At 43.0% G+C, this 23345-nt stretch overlaps 1 protein-coding gene across 1 annotated transcript in view; it reads right to left on the bottom strand.

The window, feature by feature from the left end:
• The window catches only part of DUS2 (dihydrouridine synthase 2), a 62024-nt gene that overhangs the window by 26300 nt on the left and 12379 nt on the right, over positions 1-23345 (bottom strand). Inside the window, exons 2-7 of the mRNA XM_036751458.1 lie at positions 19365-19507; positions 10638-10683; positions 5046-5137; positions 3996-4039; positions 2214-2274; positions 479-526 (exon numbers count right to left, since the gene is read on the bottom strand). Of these exons, the coding sequence (XP_036607353.1) occupies positions 479-526; positions 2214-2274; positions 3996-4039; positions 5046-5137; positions 10638-10683; positions 19365-19490 (417 nt within the window). The 5' untranslated portion in view covers positions 19491-19507. The remainder of the gene's footprint in view (positions 1-478; positions 527-2213; positions 2275-3995; positions 4040-5045; positions 5138-10637; positions 10684-19364; positions 19508-23345) is intronic.

Raw genomic sequence — 23345 nt, 5'->3', positions numbered from 1 at the left:
CTTCTGTAAAATGGGGGCAATAAGGTACCACCTCCCAGAGGCGTCTCAAAGGCACCGTGCAAACCTTAAGTGCCGGATCAATGCTAATTAATGCCTGATGTGTCCCAGTCACCGAGGCAGGGCTGGAAGACGGTTCTATCCACCGCACCACACTGCCCGTCCGTGAGACGCTATCACTATTATCTTACTAGCAGTGTGCCGGCTCTGTGGGTCTGCCTCAGACGTCTGGGAGGTCTGACTTCCATAAGAACGTTATAAATGTCCAGCCCAGCAGAGAACTTAAGCAAAATTCCAAATTAATTCCAAAATTCACCCAACTTGCCCAGTGGGGAAGGGTCAGGACCTTGCTGGATATCTTGTCCGAGCTGGGAACAGAAGGCAGGCTATGAATCTGCTTTTATGTAATTTCTGGAATCTGAGTGAGATTAGTAGAAATATGTTGCAATCTAGTCTAGGGAAGTGTGGATTACTCACTTACCTGCTCAATTTTGTCAGGGTCAGACAGAAGCGCTGCTCCCATTCCTCCCTTAAGGAAAAGCGCATGAGAAAAGACCATTATAACTAATACACCTATCAGCTCTTAGTATTATCCTTTACCCGTGCAAAGGACCTTCTTCTGAGGGACTTAAGCCATCATCAGGGGGCGGCACTATTCTTCATTAATAACTTCTCCACACACGGAAGAAAAGCTACAGACATCTTAGGGATAAATATATGGGGGCTTGGGAGACAGTGTGCCCCAATCCCACAGTAAGGAAGGAACGGTATTAAAAACAAAAACTAATGGAAGGCCTGGATAGATTTCAGCCTGTCGACTGTATCCGGTCATTTCACTGTGACTCACCCCAAACATCCTAAATCCAAGGTTTTGTAAGCTCTCTCCCTCTCTTCCCCAACCTATAACATCAAATCCAATCCAAGCTTTAACAGGGAGCCGTTAGCCCCATAAAGCATCTCAAACAGTGTGGAGACCAATGACTCACCTAGCGTGCTGCTGTATTAACAGCAGTGTAGGGGGCTAGGGGGAGAGAATTAAAGCAGTAATTATTTTAACATGCGTGCCAAGTATTAATGAATGCCTGTGAGACACATTCAGAAAGTTTATTTTAAATAATGACTGTTTAATTTTATGTTTGAGGAAGACAGATTAAGTATCAGAGGGATAATTAAACTTGTAAAGACTCACTCAAGCTGAGCCTGTGATGCTGGATGCATCCTGAGTGACCATCTGCAGCTGAGACTTGAGACTCTCACTTGGTGACAGGCAACAAGTATGAGGAGCTGAAAGATGCTCCCAACAGTTCTCAGAAGGAACCTTATTCTTTACCTAACAGTGAGAACTAATACTGACAGAGAGCACTTTCAAGCTTTCCATACATTATCTCAACAGCCTCACAATAACCAGAGGGCGCTAAGGCTCAGGGCAGCCAAGAGACTGGCCTGGGGCCACACCCCCAAGAAGTGTCCAAGGCAGGTCGTTCAGACTCCGAGTCTAGCGCCCCTTCCATGATGCTACAGCAGGGGTCGACAAACCATAGCCTGAAGACCACATGCAGCCAGCCACTTGTTTTAGTACAGCTGGTGAGCTGAGAAGGGTTTTAAAAATATTTTATTGCATTTTAAAATGTTAAAAACGTTCTTGGTTTTCGGGCTATACAAAAGCAGGTGACAGGCTGGATTTGGCCATCACGTCATATGTAGTTTGTCGACCTCTGCGCTACACAACTAACAGGAAACTCTTCGAAGACAAATCAGATGGAGCCCAAGTATCCAAGTTAACGCTGGCCAGGTAAGACTTCTAGGTCCTAGCAGCAATGATTAAGGTGTAAAAAGTGGTACCAGAAGGCCCTCTATTTTTCATATGTCCTTTGCCCTTTGTCTCCTTGGGTAACTATATAGCCTCCTGGACCAAATCAAAGATACTTAAAGGGCTGTACAGCCCAAAAGGCAACAAATATTTGTTGAAGTAAATTGAAAGCAAATCTTCCTACCCCTATGGAGTCAGGGCTACAGAACAACACTTTGCTGAACCCAGACACTTCAGTCAGGCAAGCTGTCACATTTGGACTATCTTTTCAAAGACGAAAACAGATTAGATGATGACTGAACCCATGGCTTTCAATAAAGAAAGTGCAAGGATTGATTTAATGTACACCAATGACACATACATGTTTCATTCTCTACTTTGAAAGCAAAAAGAAATATCAGGTTACCTTAGTGGAGTATTCTTTTGGACAACCCATGTTGATGTCAACACCAGCTACATCATTCTCTCTAGGAAAAAACAAAAGGAACAAAAGGAATAACTAACTCAAAGAAGGAAGAGAGCGTAAGTAAGAAAAGGCAAGAGGGGCAGGTAGACGAATCATGTAGTACTGATTAGCGGCAACAGAAGGCCAGTCTGAGAGCTATACTGGTACCCCTAAGAAGATAAAGGAACCCTGAGGAGGCCTCTAGCATGCTAGGGGGTCCTCTGTGGAGGATTTCTACAAGGATGCAGAGGAAAATGGCACAGGATGGATAGGAAGCTGTGGAGCACTGTGACCTGTGCTGGTGGGAGGAGTGCACAAGCTGATAACACAGGCCTATCCAAGCACAGGTGTGCCTAGAGATCTTTTACGATGCCATGCACACACGGCCTACAGATGACCCTCCGTGCTCAGGGATACACACAGCAACTTCACTGGGAGGTAAGGAAGCTGAGGAAGCCTCTGAAACCTTACTGAACATAGAACTATGGAGTCTGATCACAGCTCTCAAAGACACAGCTAGAGAAGGAAGTCCTGACTATTCCGCCACAGAGCTAAGATGCAGCACTCCCTACTCAAGTGAGACCTCTTCAAAGCCAATGTATGCTCCAGGACCAAGTGCACAATCGCAAAGAGCTCGCAGAACAATGGCCCATGAGAATTTCTGTTCTGTGTGGGCCGCTGAAGGCCATTCTGGCCTGAAGTCACTGCTTGCCAGAGTACAGCATGTGCACACACACCACCACCTGAATGACAAGCACATGGATCTTCTGCTGTCCTCAATGGAAGCAATGATTATCTACCTCCTTTTCTACATGTGATACTAACATTTCAAAGACACAATTTTTCTGGTGCAGGCAGCCCCTTCACCAAGGCAGATCACAACCTCTTTAGGAACTTAGTGCATATCCCTAATGGTGAGGAGCCCCTCAGAACCAAATGCAGCTGCTTGGCCTGATGATCAGTCACACAAAAACTGTCTCCTGGAGGCCCAAAGGTAAAGCCTTTCTGGCTGGAAGGGCTTGTATTCAACAGCCTCTGCTCTGCAATGAAGCCTTGGGGGAGGCCTGTCCTGGAGCACATGAAATAACACACACACAGAGAACTTCCCCCACAAGAGCCCTGTGAGCTAGGTGGTGCCAAGGATGATTAGCTGTATTATGCAGAGAGGGAAACTGAGGCTCCGAGAAAGTAAATGACTTGTCCGCGGTCACACAGCTACTAAGTGTTGGAGCTGGAGGTCTTTCCATGACACAAAGGGAGAAGAAAGCAGGCTCTCCCAACCAGTGTCATGTCTCTGCGGGTTCAGAAGGAGGAGTGGTTTGAGTAAGAATGACCTGGCTTAGGAAGGGATCTACAAGTCTCACACTTGTTCCAAACAGCCCCAGTGGATATTGCTGTACTTGGGACTCTAAGACTCCCTTAAATTGGTATTTTAGAAGAGATATGTCAGAAAAATTGGCCCTGCACGCCTCCCCAGGCGGCTCATCCGCTTCTGGTCTTTGAAGGCACGCCTCAGTTACCGGGATTTCCATGTACCTTGACCTTGCCTTCCAAGTTCATTAGAGGGACCGAGGTAGTTCCCATTAGAAAGTAAATGGTGCCCTCTGGGGCAGCGTTGCTGGACTGAAGTTTGAAATGCTGATCAAGCAGGACCATTACCAATGTAGATTAAGATAGCTGCTGCCTCCAGTGGCCCCAGAAAGGCAAATGAAAAACTTAGGATAAACTTTGGGCAGAACTTACACAAGCTTGGCTACAGCAAGGGCTCGCTCGGCATCTGCAGATCCCTGAGGACACAAAATAAGACATTAATAACAAGCCTGGCCAGCGTACAGACATATGAAGCATAGACAGGAATCTAGCTACTGTTCTCTTGAAAGGACATTATCACCAGATTCATTAGTCATTGTATAAACACTAATGTTTAAAGGATAAGAATGTTTGAAAACCAGAGGATTGAGCTGATGCTGAAGCTTTTTAAGGCTAGAAGGGCGTTTAGGATCTAGTGACACCAAGACACCAAGAAATGTTCAAATCAGAGAACAAAGGGGAGGAGTACAACCTCACAGCTGGAGGAGGCCTTAAATATCATCTAGCCTCGGCCACCACCCAGAGAGATTCAGTAACGTGTCCAATGTCATGTAGGGAGGAAGTGGCCACACTGTGGAATGACCCTGGTCTTCTGAATCAGGGGAACGTTTCCTTGCACCACACTGCCTCCCAGAGGTAGAAAAGAGAGAAGAAATTCTCTCCCCCAAAACCCATCTTTCGAAAGTTGAGGGAAAAATCTGGGTATTAGTTTCTGGAAAAAACTAATTCTGACCCCCAGAAACAGTTATAGAAGATATTGATATGAAGACCTGGAAGTGAGTAATGAGGGGTACCAGGGAATAAAGATAAATAACTCAAGCTAAACAGCTGGATTGTTCCTTTTAAGTATACAAAAATTAAATTCTCAAACAGAAAAATACATCAGACTATTTCTTGGCTCAAATAAAATGTACTGTAATACATGTTTATAATTCTTAGAAAAACTCAATTCTTAGGGGCCAGAGCAGGGTCATCATATAATGATGATGATGATGACGACAGACAGTGTTTATAAAATACAGTACTTCAGAGTCCGCAGTGTGCTTTTACATATGGGCAGTGTACTGACTGAGGAAGCAAACTTTAGAAATAACAGAAGTGATGTTCTGAATGTGGGTCAGGAAGACATCACAAGCAACACAGGAGAGAGGGGAGGAAACCACCTGGGCTGATTTGAGCGAGGCAGGGCCTTTAGTCTCTCACCATCTGAAAGACGACCTTGTTCTGCTCTCTTTCACAGGTACGGAAAACGACTCTCTCATCGGGGGCTACAAAGTCAATGGTGTCCAGCACCTCTGTATGGAAAGAGGAAAAAACCAGAAGAAATGCCATAAAAGAGGAAGAACAATCTCAGCACAATGCCTGGAACACAGCAGGCGCTTGAAAATGTTTACTTATTGACAGCAGCTTCCCGTTGGCTATTCTGATCAAATGAAGAAGAACCCTTGTGCCAGGAAGAGAGTGGCTGCCTAAGTCAGTGATCTTGCAGCTGGCTCCTCACCTGTCCAAGGAGGAAGGGGGACTAGATGACCTTTAAGGTCTCTTCCGGATCTAAAATTCAATGCTATTCTAGAAAAACACTGCTTTATAGGATCTGTAACTGCCTCTCAGATTTTATACAGACAGGCAGAAGGCACAACTTTTAAGTACAGAAACATCTCAATGACCCAGCACCGTGTGTAACTGGATTGTCTATGTAAGAAAATATTCCAGATAACCCTACTCAATGTCCACACTGTGACCTCCAATCCCTAGACCCCTCAATTCTCTCCCAGGCCATCCCCCCTACACCAGCCACTTTTCTCCTCTTCTCTCCATCTTGACCCCCTGGTGAACTGATTCAACTGTGACTCCCTTCCCCCTTTCATATATGGTGATTACAGCCAGTCAAGCCTCAGCATTGGATCAATCCTGCCATTTGCCACCTTCACTCCTACACATGTACTGCTAAACAAAGGTGGAGAGAAACACCGTTCTGACCCGATCCACCACAAATTTATGTTACACAACCTCAGCTGGGCCCTCACTGCTGCCAGGCAATCCTATTTTACCTCCCTTTTCAATTCTCCATCCTACTCAACAGCAGCTCTTTCAAACCTTTTCATCCCTCCTCAAACCTCCCCTGGCTCTCCCTCCCCCCACTCACAGCTCAGAACTTTGCCTCATACTTTACAGAAAAAATTGAGGCCATTCCCCATGAACTCCCTCTTCTTTCTTCCTCATTTCCTATCACTTAGAGGTCTTCAGCACTCCTTCTTTCTTCATTTCTGTCTCACATGATGAGATGGTCTTACTCCTTATCAAGGCTAACCCCTCTACCTGAGAGACCCCACTCTATCCTGTCTCCTCCAGACTTCCCTCTCTACCGTCTCTACTCCTGCATTTATTTTCAATCTCTCCCTGTCCAATGGCTCCTTCCTTACTGCTTACAACCTTGATCATGTTCCTCTATCCTGGGGGAAACCCCCCCTCCAAACCAAAAAACCCTGTACTTGATTCATCCCCGTACAATAGGTGCCTCCACTTTCTCTCCTCTCACTCTCTTCTTAGCCCTTTATAACCTGGCTCTCTCCAAAGTTACTAATGGTCTCCTAGCTGCTAAATCCAATGGCCTTTTCTCAATCTTCATTCTCCTTAGCCTCTCTGGCCTTTGACACTCTTGAGTACCCTCTTCTTGACACCCTGGTTTTTAGGACATTACTCTCTCCTGGTCATTCTCCTTCCTAACTGTCCACTCTTTCTCTGTCTCCTTCACTAGATCCTCTTCCAGATCGTGCCCTCTACAGAGGTATCCCACAGGGTTCCGTCCTGGGTGCTTTTCTCTTCTCCCTCTGTACTGTTGCACCTGGTGACCTCAACAGCTCCCATGGATTTAATGACTATGATGGTGATTCTCAAATCTACCTATCCTTGCCTTAACCCCTCTGCTGACCTCCAATCTTGCACCTCCAGATGCCTTCCAGGCATCTTAATCTGGATATCCAGTAGACATCTTAAACTCCACAGGTCCAAAACAGAATTCATTATCTTTCCTCCAAACCCTCTTCCCCTTCTACCTTCCCTATTACTGTAGAGGGCAACACCATTCCCCCAGTCCTTCAGGCTCACAAACTAGGAGTCAACCTGGATTGCTCATTACCTCTCACCCCCCATATCCAAGCTGTTGCCAAGACCTGTTGATTTTACCTCTGCAACATCTCTCCTCTGATGCTGCAATGGCCCTGGTGTGGGTCCTTATCACCTCACACCTTGATTACTGCAACACCCTGCTGGTGAGTCTGCCTGCCTTGTCTCTTCCCACTACAATCCAACCTCTATCTAGCCACTAAGGTGATTTTCCTAAAATACAGGTCCAATCATACCACAACCCCCTCCACCCCACCTCTATAAACTCCAGTGACTCCCTACTGCCTCCAAGAGCAAATGTAAAATGCTTGGTTTGGCAATCAAACCCCTTCAGTACTTAGCCCTCTCCTAACTTTCTAGTTTCTTGGTTTTTATTTTTGCAAAGGGGAAGGCGGGGCAATTGGGGTTAAGTGACTCGCCCAAGGTCACACAACTTTCTAGTTTTCTTACAAGTTACTCCCCACCACATACTCTTTGATCCAGTGATGCCAGTGGGCTCTGGGCTGTTTCCATGAACAAAACACTCCATCTCTCAGCTCCAGGCATTTTCTCTGGCCGTCTCCAGGCCTGCAACATTCTTCCTCCTCGTCTCTGACCACTGACCTTCTTGGCTTCCTATAAATCTCAGCTAAAATCTTACCTTCTAACAAGAAGCCTTTCTCAACTCCTCTTAATTCTAGCGACTTCCCTCTGCTAATTATTTCTTATTTATTGTATATATAGTTTGTATTTATTTGTTTGTTGTCTCCCTCATTAGATTGTGAGGTCCTTGAGGGAAAGAACTGTCTTTTGTCTCTTTTTGTATCCCCAATGCCTACCATAGTGCCTGGCATATAGTAGGAGCTTAATAAATGTTTACTGGTTGACTGATAACTGAACCTTACCCCAACAGCATTAACAATTATTAGTAATAGTAGTGTCATCATTGTAATAATTCTATTAGAGGTAACATGACACAGTCGATCTGTGGCACTTACTAGCAACATGTCTCTGGAGAGGTAGGGACTGTGGGAGGGTCTGGAAAGCATCTTGGATTCAGAGTCAGAGGGCCTGGTACCGGGGTTTTGCCACTTGCTGCTTATGAGACGTTGGGTAAGTCCAGAGCTTAGAACAGTGCCTGGCACATAGGCGAATTTGATTCAGTTCTCTGAGACTCAGCTTCTTCATCTGCAAAATGAAGGGACTGGAAAAGATGCCCATCAGCCCTAAACCATTTCTGATGATCCAGGATCATCCTGAGGAAGATCACCCACCAGACATGACTGAAGGACATCTTAAGATGATTCCTTAGAAGAATGAAAAACTGACCCTAATGGTTTTAAGTCCAAGTCAGTGTCCAAGAATCTCATGGACTTAAACCAATGGCCTTAAGGATTTGTTTCCATAAGTTTTTTTTTTTTCTTGGACTGCTAATTTTGGCATTCTTCCATAATTAGAGGTAATAAATCTGGGCCAAAAAAAAGTGAATGTCTTTGGAAAACTTTTCTTCTGCTGTCTAGGAGTTAGTTTCTTTCTCTGTGCCCCTAATATGTTAAAATTCTAAGAACTTCAGTCCCTTCATTTTCACTGACAGTTTAAATGCCATCAGTTGTGGTTTCTCCCTATTTGTCACTCCTTCAGACTCTGGTTCCGTGGTAGAACTTGCTTATTAACTGAACTGAATTCACTTGGCATGGGCTTTCCCCCGTACCGGAGATGCTCTTCCACCTTACTGCTTACTCTTTGGATCTCCCTTCAAGGTTGAGCTCCGTGCTGCCCATTCATCCTAATTCTTCATATTTATTCTGTAGATATCCTGTATTGACTCATTTGTGAATAAACTGTCATGGGCTCCAAGGTCAAAAACAAAATCCTCTGCTTGCGATTCAAAGCCCTTCACTTCCTGGCCCCCTGCTACCTTTCCAGGCTTCTTACACTTTGCTCCCTAAAACATACTCTTCAAACCAGTGACACCAGCCTCCTGGCTGTTCCACAAACAAGACCCTCCATCTCTTGGCTCCAGGCATTTTCTCTGGTTGTCCCCCAGGCCTGAAGGGCTCTCTCTCCCTCCTCAACTCTGCGCACTGACCTCCTTGGCTTCCTTTAAGTCCCAACTAAAATCCCATCTTCTACAGGAAACCTTTCCCAATGCCTCTTAATTCTAGTGCCTTTCTTCTGTTGATTATTTCCTATTTATTTCCGGTTTATATATGTAACTTGTTTGTACATAATTGTTTGCTTGTTGTCTACCCCTATCAGAGTGTGAGCTCCTTCAGGACAGGAACTATCTTTTGCCTTTTTTGTATCCCCAGTGCACAGCACAGCGCCTGGCACATAGCAGGCACTTAATAAATGTTGATTGATTGAAGTAAGCTCTTTTAAGAGCAGGGACTTTTTAAATTGTATTCTGTTGCATAGGGAAGTGCTCAATAAATGAGTCACTGATTCATACCTGGAATGCTCTGCCTTCGCCCCTCTGCCTCTTAGAATTCCCAGCCTCCCTCAGGGTTCAGCTCAGGTAATACTATGGCCTATGCTAGGCCCTTCTTAGTTCTCCCAGTTGTCTGCTTCTCTACCCAATTCTTTGTAGCTCTTCAAGAGCTGATATGACCTTGACTTTCTGAGCCAGATTTCACACTTTCCCACCCCGTGGATTCAAGCCCCCAGGGCTCTGAGTCTTTATTTACAATGTTCCATGTGCTGAGAATGTCCTCCCTTCCCCTCTGCCACTGAATTGTTGCCCATCCTTTACAGCCTAACTCCTATCGGTAAGTGAACATCACAGAGACAGCCAGTTCTGGCAAAAGTTTATCACAAGAACAAGAAGAAATGGAGCTCTAAGCTCCTGAGAGCAGGACTCAGTGTGTGTGTGTGACCCAACATTATATCTCCTACAGTCACCATGTAACAGGGTTTTGTGCGTGGTAGGTTTTCAAAAAAATGTGACGAATGTCCTGTCACTTTGTTTAGTCTTCTACTCAGAAGTATAGGGTTTTTTTTTCCTTGATTAGAACTATTAACATAAATGTGCCTCTCTTTAAAAAGCTCATATAAATAAAGTGTTAGTGAACAGAAAGTTAATACTGAAAATCTACGATGGGTTATTTTAGGACATAATCACCCCTATTTATTATCTATTTTGTAAATTCTGTAAGCTGGATTTTTCATAAAATGAGGCATAGATTGAAATAGAAAAAAGTTTAGATTTCCTATATATTATGAATTCCACAAGGCTGAGTACACAAAGCTAATCAAGACAGAAACCTCAAACTGGATAATTAACTTTATCAATAAGCTATGAACAGACCATTTGTAACAGACAATTCCATATAAAATTCGTCCATATTCTAGTCATGAAACAGTATTTCCTAAATTATCTACAGATGAAAAATGTTCCTGGTACTTTTCATATTTATCAACATCTTAAGAAATCTAATTGCTCTTATAGAAATTTAAATATAAAAACAAAATGAAAAAGCCTGTCTGTCCCATATTAGTAAATACAATGGCCGCCCAGGTTTTAACTGTAGGCCCTGCACCACCAGCTGCCTTGATCATTAATTAATTAATCATTAATATCATTCCCAAATGAAATGAGAGAATGGAAGTCTATTTAAAGCCGGCCAGCACTAATTGAATATAAAATAGAAAACACCCCAAGGAAGAGCCCGAGAGGACCCCTGTGCTTACCATTGACAACTCTCTTGCACTGAAGCATCTTGATGTCAATCAGCTCCTGTCAAGAAATGAAAGCGTTTTAAATGAGTCGGTGGGCAGGCAGAGCTCTCGGACTTGATGGGATGCTTCCCGGTACTCTCAAAGCAGGGTCTCTGCCCGGGATGATACTTGAAAACAGGGTAACTGGAGAGCTGACAGCACAGAGACTCTGAATCCCCTTCTAAGCCCAACTGATGCTCAGTCTTGGATGCCACCTTTTGGAAAGGACATTCATAGTTTGGGGTACGGACAGCCACAGAACGGTGACCATAGCCTTTCACGGTCCTTATTTATCCTGGAGAAGAGAAGGTGGTGGGCTCCTGGGCTCCCTTCGGCCATCGGGAAGGCAGTCATGGGGAAGAGGGGTGACTCTGCTTTGTCCCAGAGGGATGAATGAGGACTAGCTACAAAGTGGAAACTGTGAGGAAAAGGATTTTTTGTTCAATAAGGAAGAATTTAATAATCCGAGTCAGTACAGACTATTTGAGGGGAGGAAAAGGGCAGTGAGTTCCTTCTCAAGCTGAAGGCCATCCCTCCTTGGGGATGCAGCTGCAGAGATCCATGCTCCTTGGGGGATGGACAAGGTGACCTCTGAGACCTCTTCCTACTCTATGGTTCCAAGAAACACAAAAATGGGATGGCCTAATTTAGCAATCCTCAATTTAGGGAGAAATCTGGGTGGCCCAAATCCAGGGTTCCTGGGTAGTGGGTAGTGAGTTGAGTGTTTCTGGTTCAGCCAATGAGGAACCACATAGCATCTTTCCTTCTGATGAGCAGACAGGCCTCTCAAGCTACAGCTGATGTCTGTTCATCAACATGTTTTGTTTTGAAACATGCCATCTTAGCTACTGCCTGCTTTGTTGTGTATGTCTTAGTGAATATTGCAGTTTTTTCTTCACTCGCTTTTGAGCATAAACAACATACTATAAAATTAGAAAGGATGCCATATGTTCACAAAGGAGTCCTGGGCAAGTTTGGATAACACTTTCTCTCTTTTCTCCTGGTCCACCTAAACCTTTTATCCTGGAAAACACTGTGTGCCCAATACCCACCAGATTCAAGGTGGGGGAATGAGTCCCCAAAATCCCAAATCAAGAGTAGAGTCCAGGCAGCAAAATTAGTTGCATTCACCCTTGTGAATCCTGTTACTTCCCCGCTCCAAAACCTTCTAAGGCTCTCTACTATGGAGTGGATAAAATACAAACTCCTTAGTCTGGTAAGTAAGGCCCTCCAAAAATCTGGCTCCAGTCTAATTCTCCAGCCTTATTTCACATCACTTCTGTTACACGCCCTCTCTGTTCCATTCCTACTGGACTTCAAACTCTGATCTCATTTAAGCAGGCCATTTCCTCATGTTTGGTATGCAACTCTCCCCCCCCCCGCCCCCGCCTTGTCCCCCACCAAGTCCTCCTATCCCTGCTCATTTGCTATCTCCTCCATGAAGCTTTCCTTAGTCACCTGAGCTGAAAGTGTTTTCATTCCTTTCTCAACCTTTTCTACAGCATTTCATCTGGAATCCTTTAGCCCTGGCACACTGACTTCTCTGTAGATGAGGTGTATATCCCCAACACACTGTGAGCTCCTTGGATTCGGGTGCTGTGGCACATTTGCCCTTTGTACGTCTATCACTGGCCAGAGTGTTTTGAGTACTGAACTGAATTACTGGCTGATACCCAACAATCATACCAACATTTTTTGATAATCTGAAATATCTTTCTTTTAAAATAATTTTTATTGCTGTTTTCTGTTTCTTACATCATCAGGTTATAACATCTTTTTTTTTTTTAATCAGTGGAACCAGGCAGTAGGAGACCATTGAGTCAATGAATAATCTATTGTTGACACCACCACCTCCTTTCCTGCTTCTGTGCCCAACAGAGCAAGGCTTGGAGATGCAAGCTGATTCCCAGCTTCATTAGTGAAAAGGAATGGTGAGAAATGAATCTAAGGACAGTCTTGGAGAATTCTTGTAGGGAGTTCTGGATAACAACTGGCATTAAGGTCAGTGCTGACTGTGCTGCTGCATCTGTTCTATCTGACCATATTTTTATAAGACAGAAGCAGCACAGGGTGTGGGAGGAGGAAAAGAACATTGGCTTTGGAGTTAGGTAACCCAGAGGAGAATGCTGGCTCGGCCACAGACTGATGAGCCATGGGACTTTGGCCAGCTTCTTTGAGCTCCATTTTCCTCACCTATTAAATGAGGAGGAGGAGGAGGATGAAGGTAGGAATATGAAAGATACAATTCATACAAAGCACTTTCTAGGCCAAATAATCACACTGACCCTCACAGCAGCCTTGTGGGGCCAATACTATTATCCCTTTGTTAGAGATGAGGAAACAGAGACATGAAGGGTACCCTTAATAAGCTCCAAGATAACAAAAGAAAGAGCCCTGGCACTGGAGTCAGAGATCATGGGTTCAAATTCTGGCTCCACTACTTAACACCCACGTGACCCAGCAAAATCACTTCCCTTTCCTAGGCCTTCTTCTTCTGCAGATTTAGGGAGATGACTCCTAAGTTCCATTCCAGCTTGAAACCCTACCACCTTTGATGGGTTACACCAGGTCTGGTGAAGGCAGATGTTCCATGCAGGCTGCTTCCACTAGAGGGCAGCTCTTCCTTTAAAAAGCCACAAAGGGAAAAGACCAGGTCACATAATGCAAATACAAAATGTAGCCAGGTCAGTTATCATCTTTCTTCTCTGAATGGAATAACTGTATTTCCCACTTTAGGCAAAATTATTTACAGTCTGGGGTATCCCCTGAAGACTACCCAAGTTGTTGTATTTCTAAACCATTGTAACCTTTTCAGAGTACAAGTATGTATTTTTATTTTTTTTTTAATTTTTTTAAACCACATCTGATTTCTATTAGGGATACAAAGATAATTCAACGTTAGGAAATTGATCAATATAATTAATCATATTAAAAATAAAAACATCCAAATCCACATCATTGTCTCAAAAGATGCAGAAAAAGCATCTGACAAAGTGCAATACTCATTTATGCTAAAAAAACCCCAACAACCCCAAAGTCTACAAAATGTAAGCACTGAGATACCTTTTTAATATCATAAAAAGTATCTATCAGAACCAAAAGCAAACATCATGTGCAATCAAGACACCCTAGAATGTTTCTCAATAAACACCAAGTAAACCAAGGATATCCACCCTCCCCATTATTATTAGATAGAGCTTGGGAAATGCTAGCAATAACAGTAAGTCAAGAGGAAGAAATTAAAGGCATAAAGATAGGTAAAGAGAAGATAAAGCCATCCCTCTTTGCAGATATGATGGTTTACGTGGAAAATCCTAAAAAATCAGCAAAGATCAAGCACGTGTTTTTAAATGTCAAAGGTTTTAAATCATCTCCTGTAACTAAAGTTCCAAACTCAAGCTAAGCCGGAGGAAGGTGGGCAACCTGGGATAGTATATTTAGGCTCACATCATGAACTGCCCACTGAACATTTCAAGCTGCACGTCCTAGAGAAATCTCACACTCCACGTGTCCAAAATCAAAGGGATGCCCATCAATTGGGGAATGGCTAAACAAATTGTGGTGTAGGAATGTAATGGAATATTATCTTGCAACAAGAAATGAGGAACAGACGGACTTCATTATAACCTGAACCGATGCTGAGTGAGGGGAGCAGAACCAGGAGATCAGTATACACGGTTACAGACACACGCTATCTGTAAAGACTAACTTTGATAGACTCGACTCCTCTCATCAATACAAGGTTCAAAGACAGCTCCAAAAGACTCATGATGGAAAAAGCTATGCACATCCAGAGAAAGAATTATGGAGTCTGAATGCAGATGGAGGCAAACTATTTGCTCTTTTTTTCCTTCTTTTTTGGCTTCGTTTCTCCTTTCTCATGATTCATTCCATTGGTTATAATTCTTCTTTACAACTGGACTATTATGTATTATTATTATGTAAATAAGTTCGATGTGAGTGTATATGTCGAACCTACATTGGATTACATGCCGTCTTGGGGGGGAGGGGGAAGGAGAGGGAGGGAGAGAAAAAAATGGAAAAAAAAATCAAACTCTAACTCCCCCCCCAAATTCTCCCCTCTTCTGAATTCTGCTATTTCAGCCAAAGAAATCTTCCATTTTCCCAGTTCATAACCTCAGCATTAACCTCCACTCCTCATTCTCCAGCCACCTTAACTCCCAACATGTGTTAGCTCAACTCTTTACTCTAGTTCACCGCCACCACTCCTGAAGTTTCTAACCTCTCACCATTTTTCTTATACATCCACTTTTTTCCTCTGACACTGCCATTTCATTTGTAAGTTTTGTTGGTATAACAGGACAAGACAGTTCTGAATAATTTCCTTTCTTTCTTGTTCATTTGTTGTGAATTCTCATTTTATGAGTGAGTTCATCCCATCATAGTCACAGTTATGATTATTAGTTGTGCATTTCCTTCCATCCTATACGTCTATGTTATTTTCCCTCATCTCTCTTCTCTTTCCCATCCCCTTCCTCCCTTGGTTCCTTCTTCACAGAGAAAAGGGTGGTGAGATGAGAGTGTGCTCAACACTAGCAATCTATATCTGATGCAATCTGCTTCTATTCCTCTCCTCTTCTTCTCCTTCCCTCACCCACCCCCTGATCACATGTTCTTACTTCTTCCTTTCTCTCCTTTTATTCTTCCCTTTTGGATCTATTCTCTGAAGCTGGAGTTTGTTTTGCTAATGTCTAATCTCTCCATAAATTTAATCTTTCCCTAACTCCCATCTCTCTTCTCCCTGTTCCCACCTGCTTCCCTATTGGGGTTTGATATAGTTCTACCCCAAAATCTTCATGTGTACTGTGGGTACAAGTAGGTATAGCTTCAACCCTCCTTTCTCTCGTTGAGATGAAAGGGAAGTTCATGTCATAACCTACTTCTCTCAACCTTTTCACTATGTTTGCATAGTCTTCTCATGCACCTCATCCATGTGAGATAGTTAGCAATCCCCTTTATCCCTCCTCCTCAAGTTTACTTTTTCCTTCCCTTTTCTCTCTTAAAAATCATCAAAACCTAGAAAAACTACTTTGAGGCACTCTGTCTTATTGGCTCCCTCTACCACTATTGAAGACCTTAGGGTTCTGAAGGGATCCTTGTTACTTCTCCCACTATTAGAATGTCATGCTTAGAGATGAATCAAGGCTCTCTTGACTCACTCCTGAGTTTGTGTCTTGGGCATCACAGGGACTTCCTTTTGTGTACTTATTTTTCCAGTCTTAAGACCTGAATGTATCTGTGTCAGGAGTCGCAGAGCCTAGTTGGGTCCTAATATGTTATGTTTGGGGTCCTGCCAATGGTTCTTCCTTGTATTAATGCATATGTTCTTCAAGGACCTCAGGGGACGCTCAGGCCAGGGGGCTGCTCTGGTGCAGTACAATCCATAGCGCAGCCAGATTGCTGCTTTCTCACTCAGTCAAGGCCCCGAAGACTCCCCATCACCAGTCTGAGATCAGAGCCACACACTGTGGACTCACCCTTGGTCCCCGTCCTGTACAGCATAGCCAACCTTTCCTGGCTGGACCCTACTCTGGTGCTTATCTCCTTGTGGAGGCTTGGAAAAAATGCACCACCTATAGTTTCTCCTCAGATTCCTTGGTCATTACCCGGCTTGATGCTCTTTTTATTCATAATTTCCAGAGTAGCTGCAGGAAAGAGGTGGGCTACTTCACTCCTGTTCACTCTGCCATATTGAGGTCTCTAACTCGTAACTTTAAAAACCGTTTTTCTATAAATGAATCCACAAATAATTGAAGACACCATCAACCTCCCAAAAAGTGACCAGTGAATAGCATGAAAGAAACAGAATTGACATTTATACTAGAACACAATTCTAAAAAAATGGAAAAAAATCCTAAAAAAAAATCAATTACCATTAGAATTATGCTTTCAAAAGTATTCTTTGTTATCAACAACACTAGAAATGATTCTTCTATAGCATGTCCCTATTCAAAAGGGACTACCATATAGCATTTCTCCTTCTTGACATTTCAATGGAGTCTTGACCTTTCTTGCCTATAATTTTCTAACTTCTTTGATGCTCAAGGGGAAATGCTCCAAACATTAGGAAAGTGACAACTGAGACAAATGAATTAAAATATTGTTTACTGTCCTGTGCATTAACACCAGAAAGACTGGAATTTAAGTATATCTTGAAGGACCAACCTGCATCAATCAAAACAGTACATTTTTTCTTAATCCATGAGCCAAAGAAAGTACAAATAATAGGGGGAATTTTTTTTATTTCAAAGTAAATTTTTGTGTCAATTGACCCACTTAGCCTTTCTAGTATTAATACTAGACTAGTTAATATTAGTTAATACAATTATAATAATAAGTAAAGTCTTCTCATAGGTTCTGAGAAGGTATCAAGCATTTATTAACACTTTTTTGGACAGGGATTTCAGCCTAAGGGGCTGCCAATGCAGGCAGGCATCCATTCTGCAACTTACAGTTCTAAAGTGTAGTCTGGGGTACTAAGAAATAATTGACTTCCCCAGGGCTACAAAGTCAATGTAATAGGGTTGAGACCTGAACCTAGGATCTCCTGACTCTGAGGCTACCTTTCTGTCCCTTATGCCAAGCTGTCTTAACACATACACCTTCTCTATGCATACATGTATGTGCGTATACACACATATTCCACAGATCCTCTAGACATGTGTGTATACACATGCATACATATGTATAGATGTGCATACATACATACATGTCCCACAATTCTCTCCTGTGCCTATATACACGTACACAGGTCTAGGTGTGTATATATGTACATGAAGTGTATATATGCACATGTATTCATACACCCCACAATCCTATCTTGAAGTATGGAGAACCATACAATTGAAAATAAAGTACTCAGCTTTGCCCTACTGGCTAACTTGTATAGGAGCATCTAGGGTTTGAGAGCACAGAATACACTCAACAAACAATTTCTAGAAATATAAACAAAAGCTGGTAACAACCCATGTGTTGAATAATCTGGGAATGGGGAAACAAATTGTACTACATGAACGTAATAGAATATTATTATGTCATAAGAGATGACAAACAGGAAATGTAAAGAAATATGGTCTTCCTCTTCTCCCCACCCCCACCCTTATACTCAGGGACTTCCATTTCCATGTTGATAACCCTCACATACTTGAGCTTCCATGATCCACATCTTCATTCTACCTTCTTCACTCCTCACCAGTACTCCACCTCCAGCCTCCATGATTCTGACAGTTCTCTGACCAGAACCTCTTTTCTGCCAACCCTTCCTGTGCATCACCCATGCTAAACCTATTCTCTGCCCTCACGTCAACCTCCAATCTATTCCTCTGTGCTTTCCCAGGCCATAACCGCTGCTCTGGCCTCTGGCTTCTCCCTTCACAATCTAGACCTGATAGTCAATTTCAGTTCAATTTTATATCACTGTCCTTTACCCAAGCTGAGTCCCTTGGCTCCCAGTCTCATCCACTTCCAAAACCTCATCCAGGATCAATCACTCCACCCACCCAGCTTCTCCACTTCTTCATGGGTAACACATCCTCCTGAACGCGGATGGGAGAAGTCACGCCACTGTGTTACTGAACCTACTACAAATTTAGACTATCCTATCTCGGCTGCATTCATCCTCACCGACTGCCTCTATCGGCAACTGTTTCAAATGCCAGATGCCTGCCCCTCCACTTTACCCTGATCCTATTCACCCCCGTCTCCTCTGGGAGTTTGCCCTTCATCATTCTCATATATTTCTACTGAGCAAACTACGTGGTATAGATTCTGTATTGAATATTCTACGTATATGTTGTTTCTCCTCAAGAGTATAAACTGTTTCATTTTTGTCTTTATCTCCTAAGTGTCTATGACGTTAATAAAGGAACGATTTGAACCAAATGAGGGAAAACTTGACTGAAGGAGTCCAAAGCGAAGAAGCAGAACCAGAATGTGCACAATGAGCATGACGATGGAAAAAAGAATGTGTGAGTAAGGAGCACAAAGTCCACGAGGGAGGAGGGACAAGAGTCATGGAAGCAAATGAATGCACATATATGCTCTTACAGACTAAATCACAGAATTCAGAGATGAACCTCATCTAGCTGAACTTTACAGAAGAGGAAAGTACTGACATCGGGCCCAACTCTGCGCAGCATCCTTTACCCTCCAGATGACCCCAAGACCTCAGGCTAGTTTGCATTCAGGCCAGAGTCTGTATTCTAGCTTGAGGCTCAGGACTGTTCCAGAGTAGATCCCAGGTCACCCAAGGCCACTCTGGAACATACCCCCCAAGGCAGATCAAGAACAGACCCAGGTTCCTAGGTTGGCCTCCTTTTCTGGAGCCGAACCTGAAACAGACCAGTCTCCAAGATGGAAGAAACAAGACTTTGTACCTACATTCACGCATCTCCCCTTCAGATCCACAACCTGCCTACAAAGAACAGACCAGGCCAGAGACCTGAGACTACTTGGCATCCACTAATGCCAGGCTTTCAACACTGAGATCTCCTCAGCCAAAACAATTCATTCAGGAACACCTGTGCAGGCATGCCCACATGTTAAACACACATTTCCTTCTTCTGCATGGCTCCAGAAGGTCTCTGAAAAATGAGTGCAGGGGCTTCGGTGAATCCTCCCATACACCAGAAAGAGCCCAGTGGGGGAAGGCCACCCTAGGGAGCTCTGGAGCCTTCTTACCTCACAGTAGACTATGTCAGCTCCATAATCCAAAGCCAAAAGACGCATGGGGAGAGTCCCTACTCGAACCATAGGGGCCAGGATGACTTTGCCCTGGTAACACAGCGTGAGATTGTTCACAATCATTCCTCCTCTGCTGGGAGCTGAAACAGGAAACAAGAGTCAGAAGGGAAAATCATCTCTAACGTCCAAAGTGATGGTTCTTACTTTCATCTTGTGTCTGATCCAGGGTACTCTCTCCCCTGATTCACCGTGTTTCTTTTGATCTGACTAGTTAGTTCCATAAAAAAGTCATCAAGGCAAGAAGGTTGTATCAGTATTATCAATACTTAAGGAGGAAAATAATAATAGGAAGCCAACAATACCTGACTTATGACCCCCAAAGCCACAAAGGCTCTCAGAGGAATTAAAATACATACAAACACCATACATACACACACACACGTGTGCACGTGCACACACATGCGCACGCACATACACACATACACATTGTTGTACACAGCTGTGCTACTGGAGCTTTAATTTATAAAATACTGCCTGGTTTAGCGGATGAGAACAAATTGATCGGGTATAGCCCAAGTCCAACTGGGCTATAAGAAATGATGAAGTGGATGGTTTTGGAGAAACCTGGGAAGACTTGTATAAACTGATACAGAGTGAATGAGTGGAGGCAAGAAAACAATTTACATAATAACCACACAATTAAAAAGATAAACACCTTTGAGAGACTTAGGAACTCTGATCAATACCATGACCAATTGTGATTACAGAGAACTCATGATGAAACGTACTATCTACCTGTAGATAAAGGTGATGGGCTCAGAGTGCAAACTGTGACCTAATTTTTTTGAGGGGTGGGGGGGACACAGCCAATATGGGAATTGATTTTGCTTGACTATGTCTATAGAAGGAGTTTTGTTTTTCTTTCTTTCTCAGTGGGGAAATAAGAATGAGGAGAAGGAGGGAGGGAGAGGAGATAGGTTTTTGCTAATTGAGAAGGAAATAATTTTTAAAAGCCTACAGAGTTGAGGAAAAAAGAAAACTGGTCAAGCTTCCATGTGGATTATTTAGGTTTAATAATCTGAGTTTTACAAGAGTCTAAATCCTGTTGCAAGACTATAATGTTACTAAGAAATTTACTTCACAGTCACAACCAATAAACATTTGTTAAGCAACTACTACTACTCGTCAGGCACTGTGCTAAGTGCTGGGGATGTAAATAAGACAAAGACGGTCCTTGCCCTCAAGGAGCTTACAGTCTAACAGGAAAGGAAGCTGAAAAGGTAGGGGTGGGTAGATGGATCAGGTATCGGGTGCTAGAAGGTCTCAGCCCCTCTGGCATGATGAAATCAAGCAGCACAGCTGACAGAAAGTGAAGTTAGCTGGAAAATTCAGAATCAAAGGGAAAAGTATCAAAGCTGATTTAATCTCCTTGAAGATGAGATTTGAGGTTGGTGAGCTTGTCCTGGGGGAGGCATGATGTTCCTGGCATGTAAACCAAACAAGCGTAGCTGATGGGAAACGGAGCTAGCTGGAAAATTCTCAACTCCCTATAAAGGGAAGCTTTGGGATTTATGATTTCGTCATTGTGAGCACTGCCCCCACCAACGCAGATGGCAACCTCTGTACAACTTTGGTCTCCTTGCAAAGTTGCTATGGCAGAGCAATTTGTCACCTTATAGTTAACAGTGATGAGCCTCTCCAAATGAAGCTAGATTGGTCTTTGGAACGCACACACAGTCTGTCTTAGGTCCCATAATAAACTACTGAAAAACGTCACAAAAATATGCTTAGACAACTCCTACTTGGTGCAGAATATATCCTTAACCGATGGTTGTGCCTGAATATCTCCAGGAGCAGGAAGCTCACCATTAGGGAGCTCACACCACCATTGGGCAGTTTGAACCGTCGAGAAGTCTTTCCTTACACTGACTGCCCTATCACCTGTCTCCCTGTAACTCCTATCCATTGGTTATCATACTGCTCTGTAGAGTCATACAGAAAATAGCTAAGCCTTCTTCCGTAGAATAGCCTTCAGATATCTGAAAACAGTGGATAGTAAAAAAAAAAAAACCAAAAAACTACACACACAATAAAACAGTAGCCTAAGGCTACTTGTTCTAAGATAAATACCCCCAGTTCCTTACACTTCCAATGTGACACAGTTTTGGGTCTCTTCCCCATTAGGCTTATTCTTTAAACCTGCTTCAGCTTATTAATTGATGATGAAAGCTAGGAAATTTTTAAGCAACCAAACTGACCAAGATCACCCAGAAAGGAAATCAGATCATACTACATTCAGTTTTGAAGAAAAAAAAAGTGATATGCCTATCAAGGGGAAAATATAAATATAAGGGCAAAGGTTTGACTATTTCCATTCTAAATATGTATTTAAATACTCATTTTCTTTTCAAGTTTTATTATAAACATTAAAACCATTAACAAACAAAATAAAATGTAAACAAAACTTGAGCTCCAAAATACTCAATTTGATCTCTCCCTCACTAAAAAGTATATATGGGTTTGCATAACACACCAACGGCGTCTTATTCGCTTCTGTAACCCTCTCCCCTCTTCCTCTGTTAACATCAATTTCATAATGGAAGCTAATGACACATTCCTTTCTTTATTGGTGATGTAAACACCAAAAACTGCCTCAAAGTTCACTTTAGAAGCCCCAGACTTTGAAATACGTCCCAGAAGGCATCTTTCAACAACAGAAAATACATTTTGTCTTTGAGAAGTTCAGTCTAGCAAGTGCACAGAGGTGATAAAGATCTATTCACACAGACACCTCTGGGACAGGAAGCTTTTGTTTCAATTAAAAGTTAGATAACCTAAAACACTGTCTGCCTGGACAAACTACTGCAGGAAAAAGAAAACTTCTGGGCTTTCAGGCTAACTGCAAATTCTAGGTTCTGTAACAGCCTCCAGGGAAAGCAACAAATGAAATTACATGGATGGCATAGTGGGGAAAAGATTTGGACTCAGGAGACTTGAATTCAAATCCTCCCAGATACTTACTAGCTGTGTGACCTTGGCCAAGCCACTTTACCTCCAAGCCTGTTTCCTCATCTGTGAAACGGATACAATAGTACATACACCTGACAATTCCCAGGGTTACCATAAGAAATGCATTTTAAAACCTTAAAGCATTATATAAGCTGTGAGGTATCATCAACCCAGAGTCCTCACTCCCACTGTCCTCTGAATGATGCTGAACTAAGAGTCTTCCCAGATTGTATTCCACGATTTGGTGATCATACAACATCACCAGAAAGATACTGGTGTTAAAATAAAGGAATAAGACCCAGGTTCTCCTAAGTGTGAGTACCCCTAAAGGTGCCAACTGTAGCCCATTCACTCCTTTTCTTCTGTGGTTATTTTTATTCCTATCCTCCAAAGGCCTTCCTCTAGCTCTCTTGCCCCTGGCTGGATTCCAATGTAACATATGGGCTGTCTGCTGAATAGCCATATTAAAACTTGGCCAGTTGACCTCTTGCTGGTCATAGATCTCTCAAACAATATCCCTTAGGTCACTACTACTGAGCAATTTTTCACTGGTAATGTTCTGAGGGCTGCTCACAGCTACGATTTATCTCTCCATTACCCTCTGGATAACGTGAAACCTTAATTCTTCAGAAACAATGGTATTCAATGACTCATAGTCCTACAGAATCACTGCAAGAATGCTGATATTAACAGCAATAGTCTGTGTATATGGTAAATGGAAAGGAAGGGTGGATGTGAGACAGACTGTCACATTATCCCAATTATTCTGTCCCCCCTTCCCCAGTAATCTCCATTGAAAACAGAACCCTGGAGGGAGTTCAGAACCCACAATGCATACATACTATATGAAAGGAAATCTGACCTTACAGCCTTTCATCATGATTCACAAGCATCATCATGGCTCACTGGCATTATGTGGAAAGGGGGAGGGGGAGAGGAGCAGAGGGTGGCAACCCACTAGCAATTAGT

Source organism: Trichosurus vulpecula, chromosome 3 (genome assembly GCF_011100635.1).
Source record: "Trichosurus vulpecula isolate mTriVul1 chromosome 3, mTriVul1.pri, whole genome shotgun sequence".
NCBI lineage: Eukaryota > Metazoa > Chordata > Mammalia > Diprotodontia > Phalangeridae > Trichosurus > Trichosurus vulpecula.
Note: the sequence above shows the minus strand (reverse complement) of the source record. Positions and strands in the feature narration are given on the sequence as shown.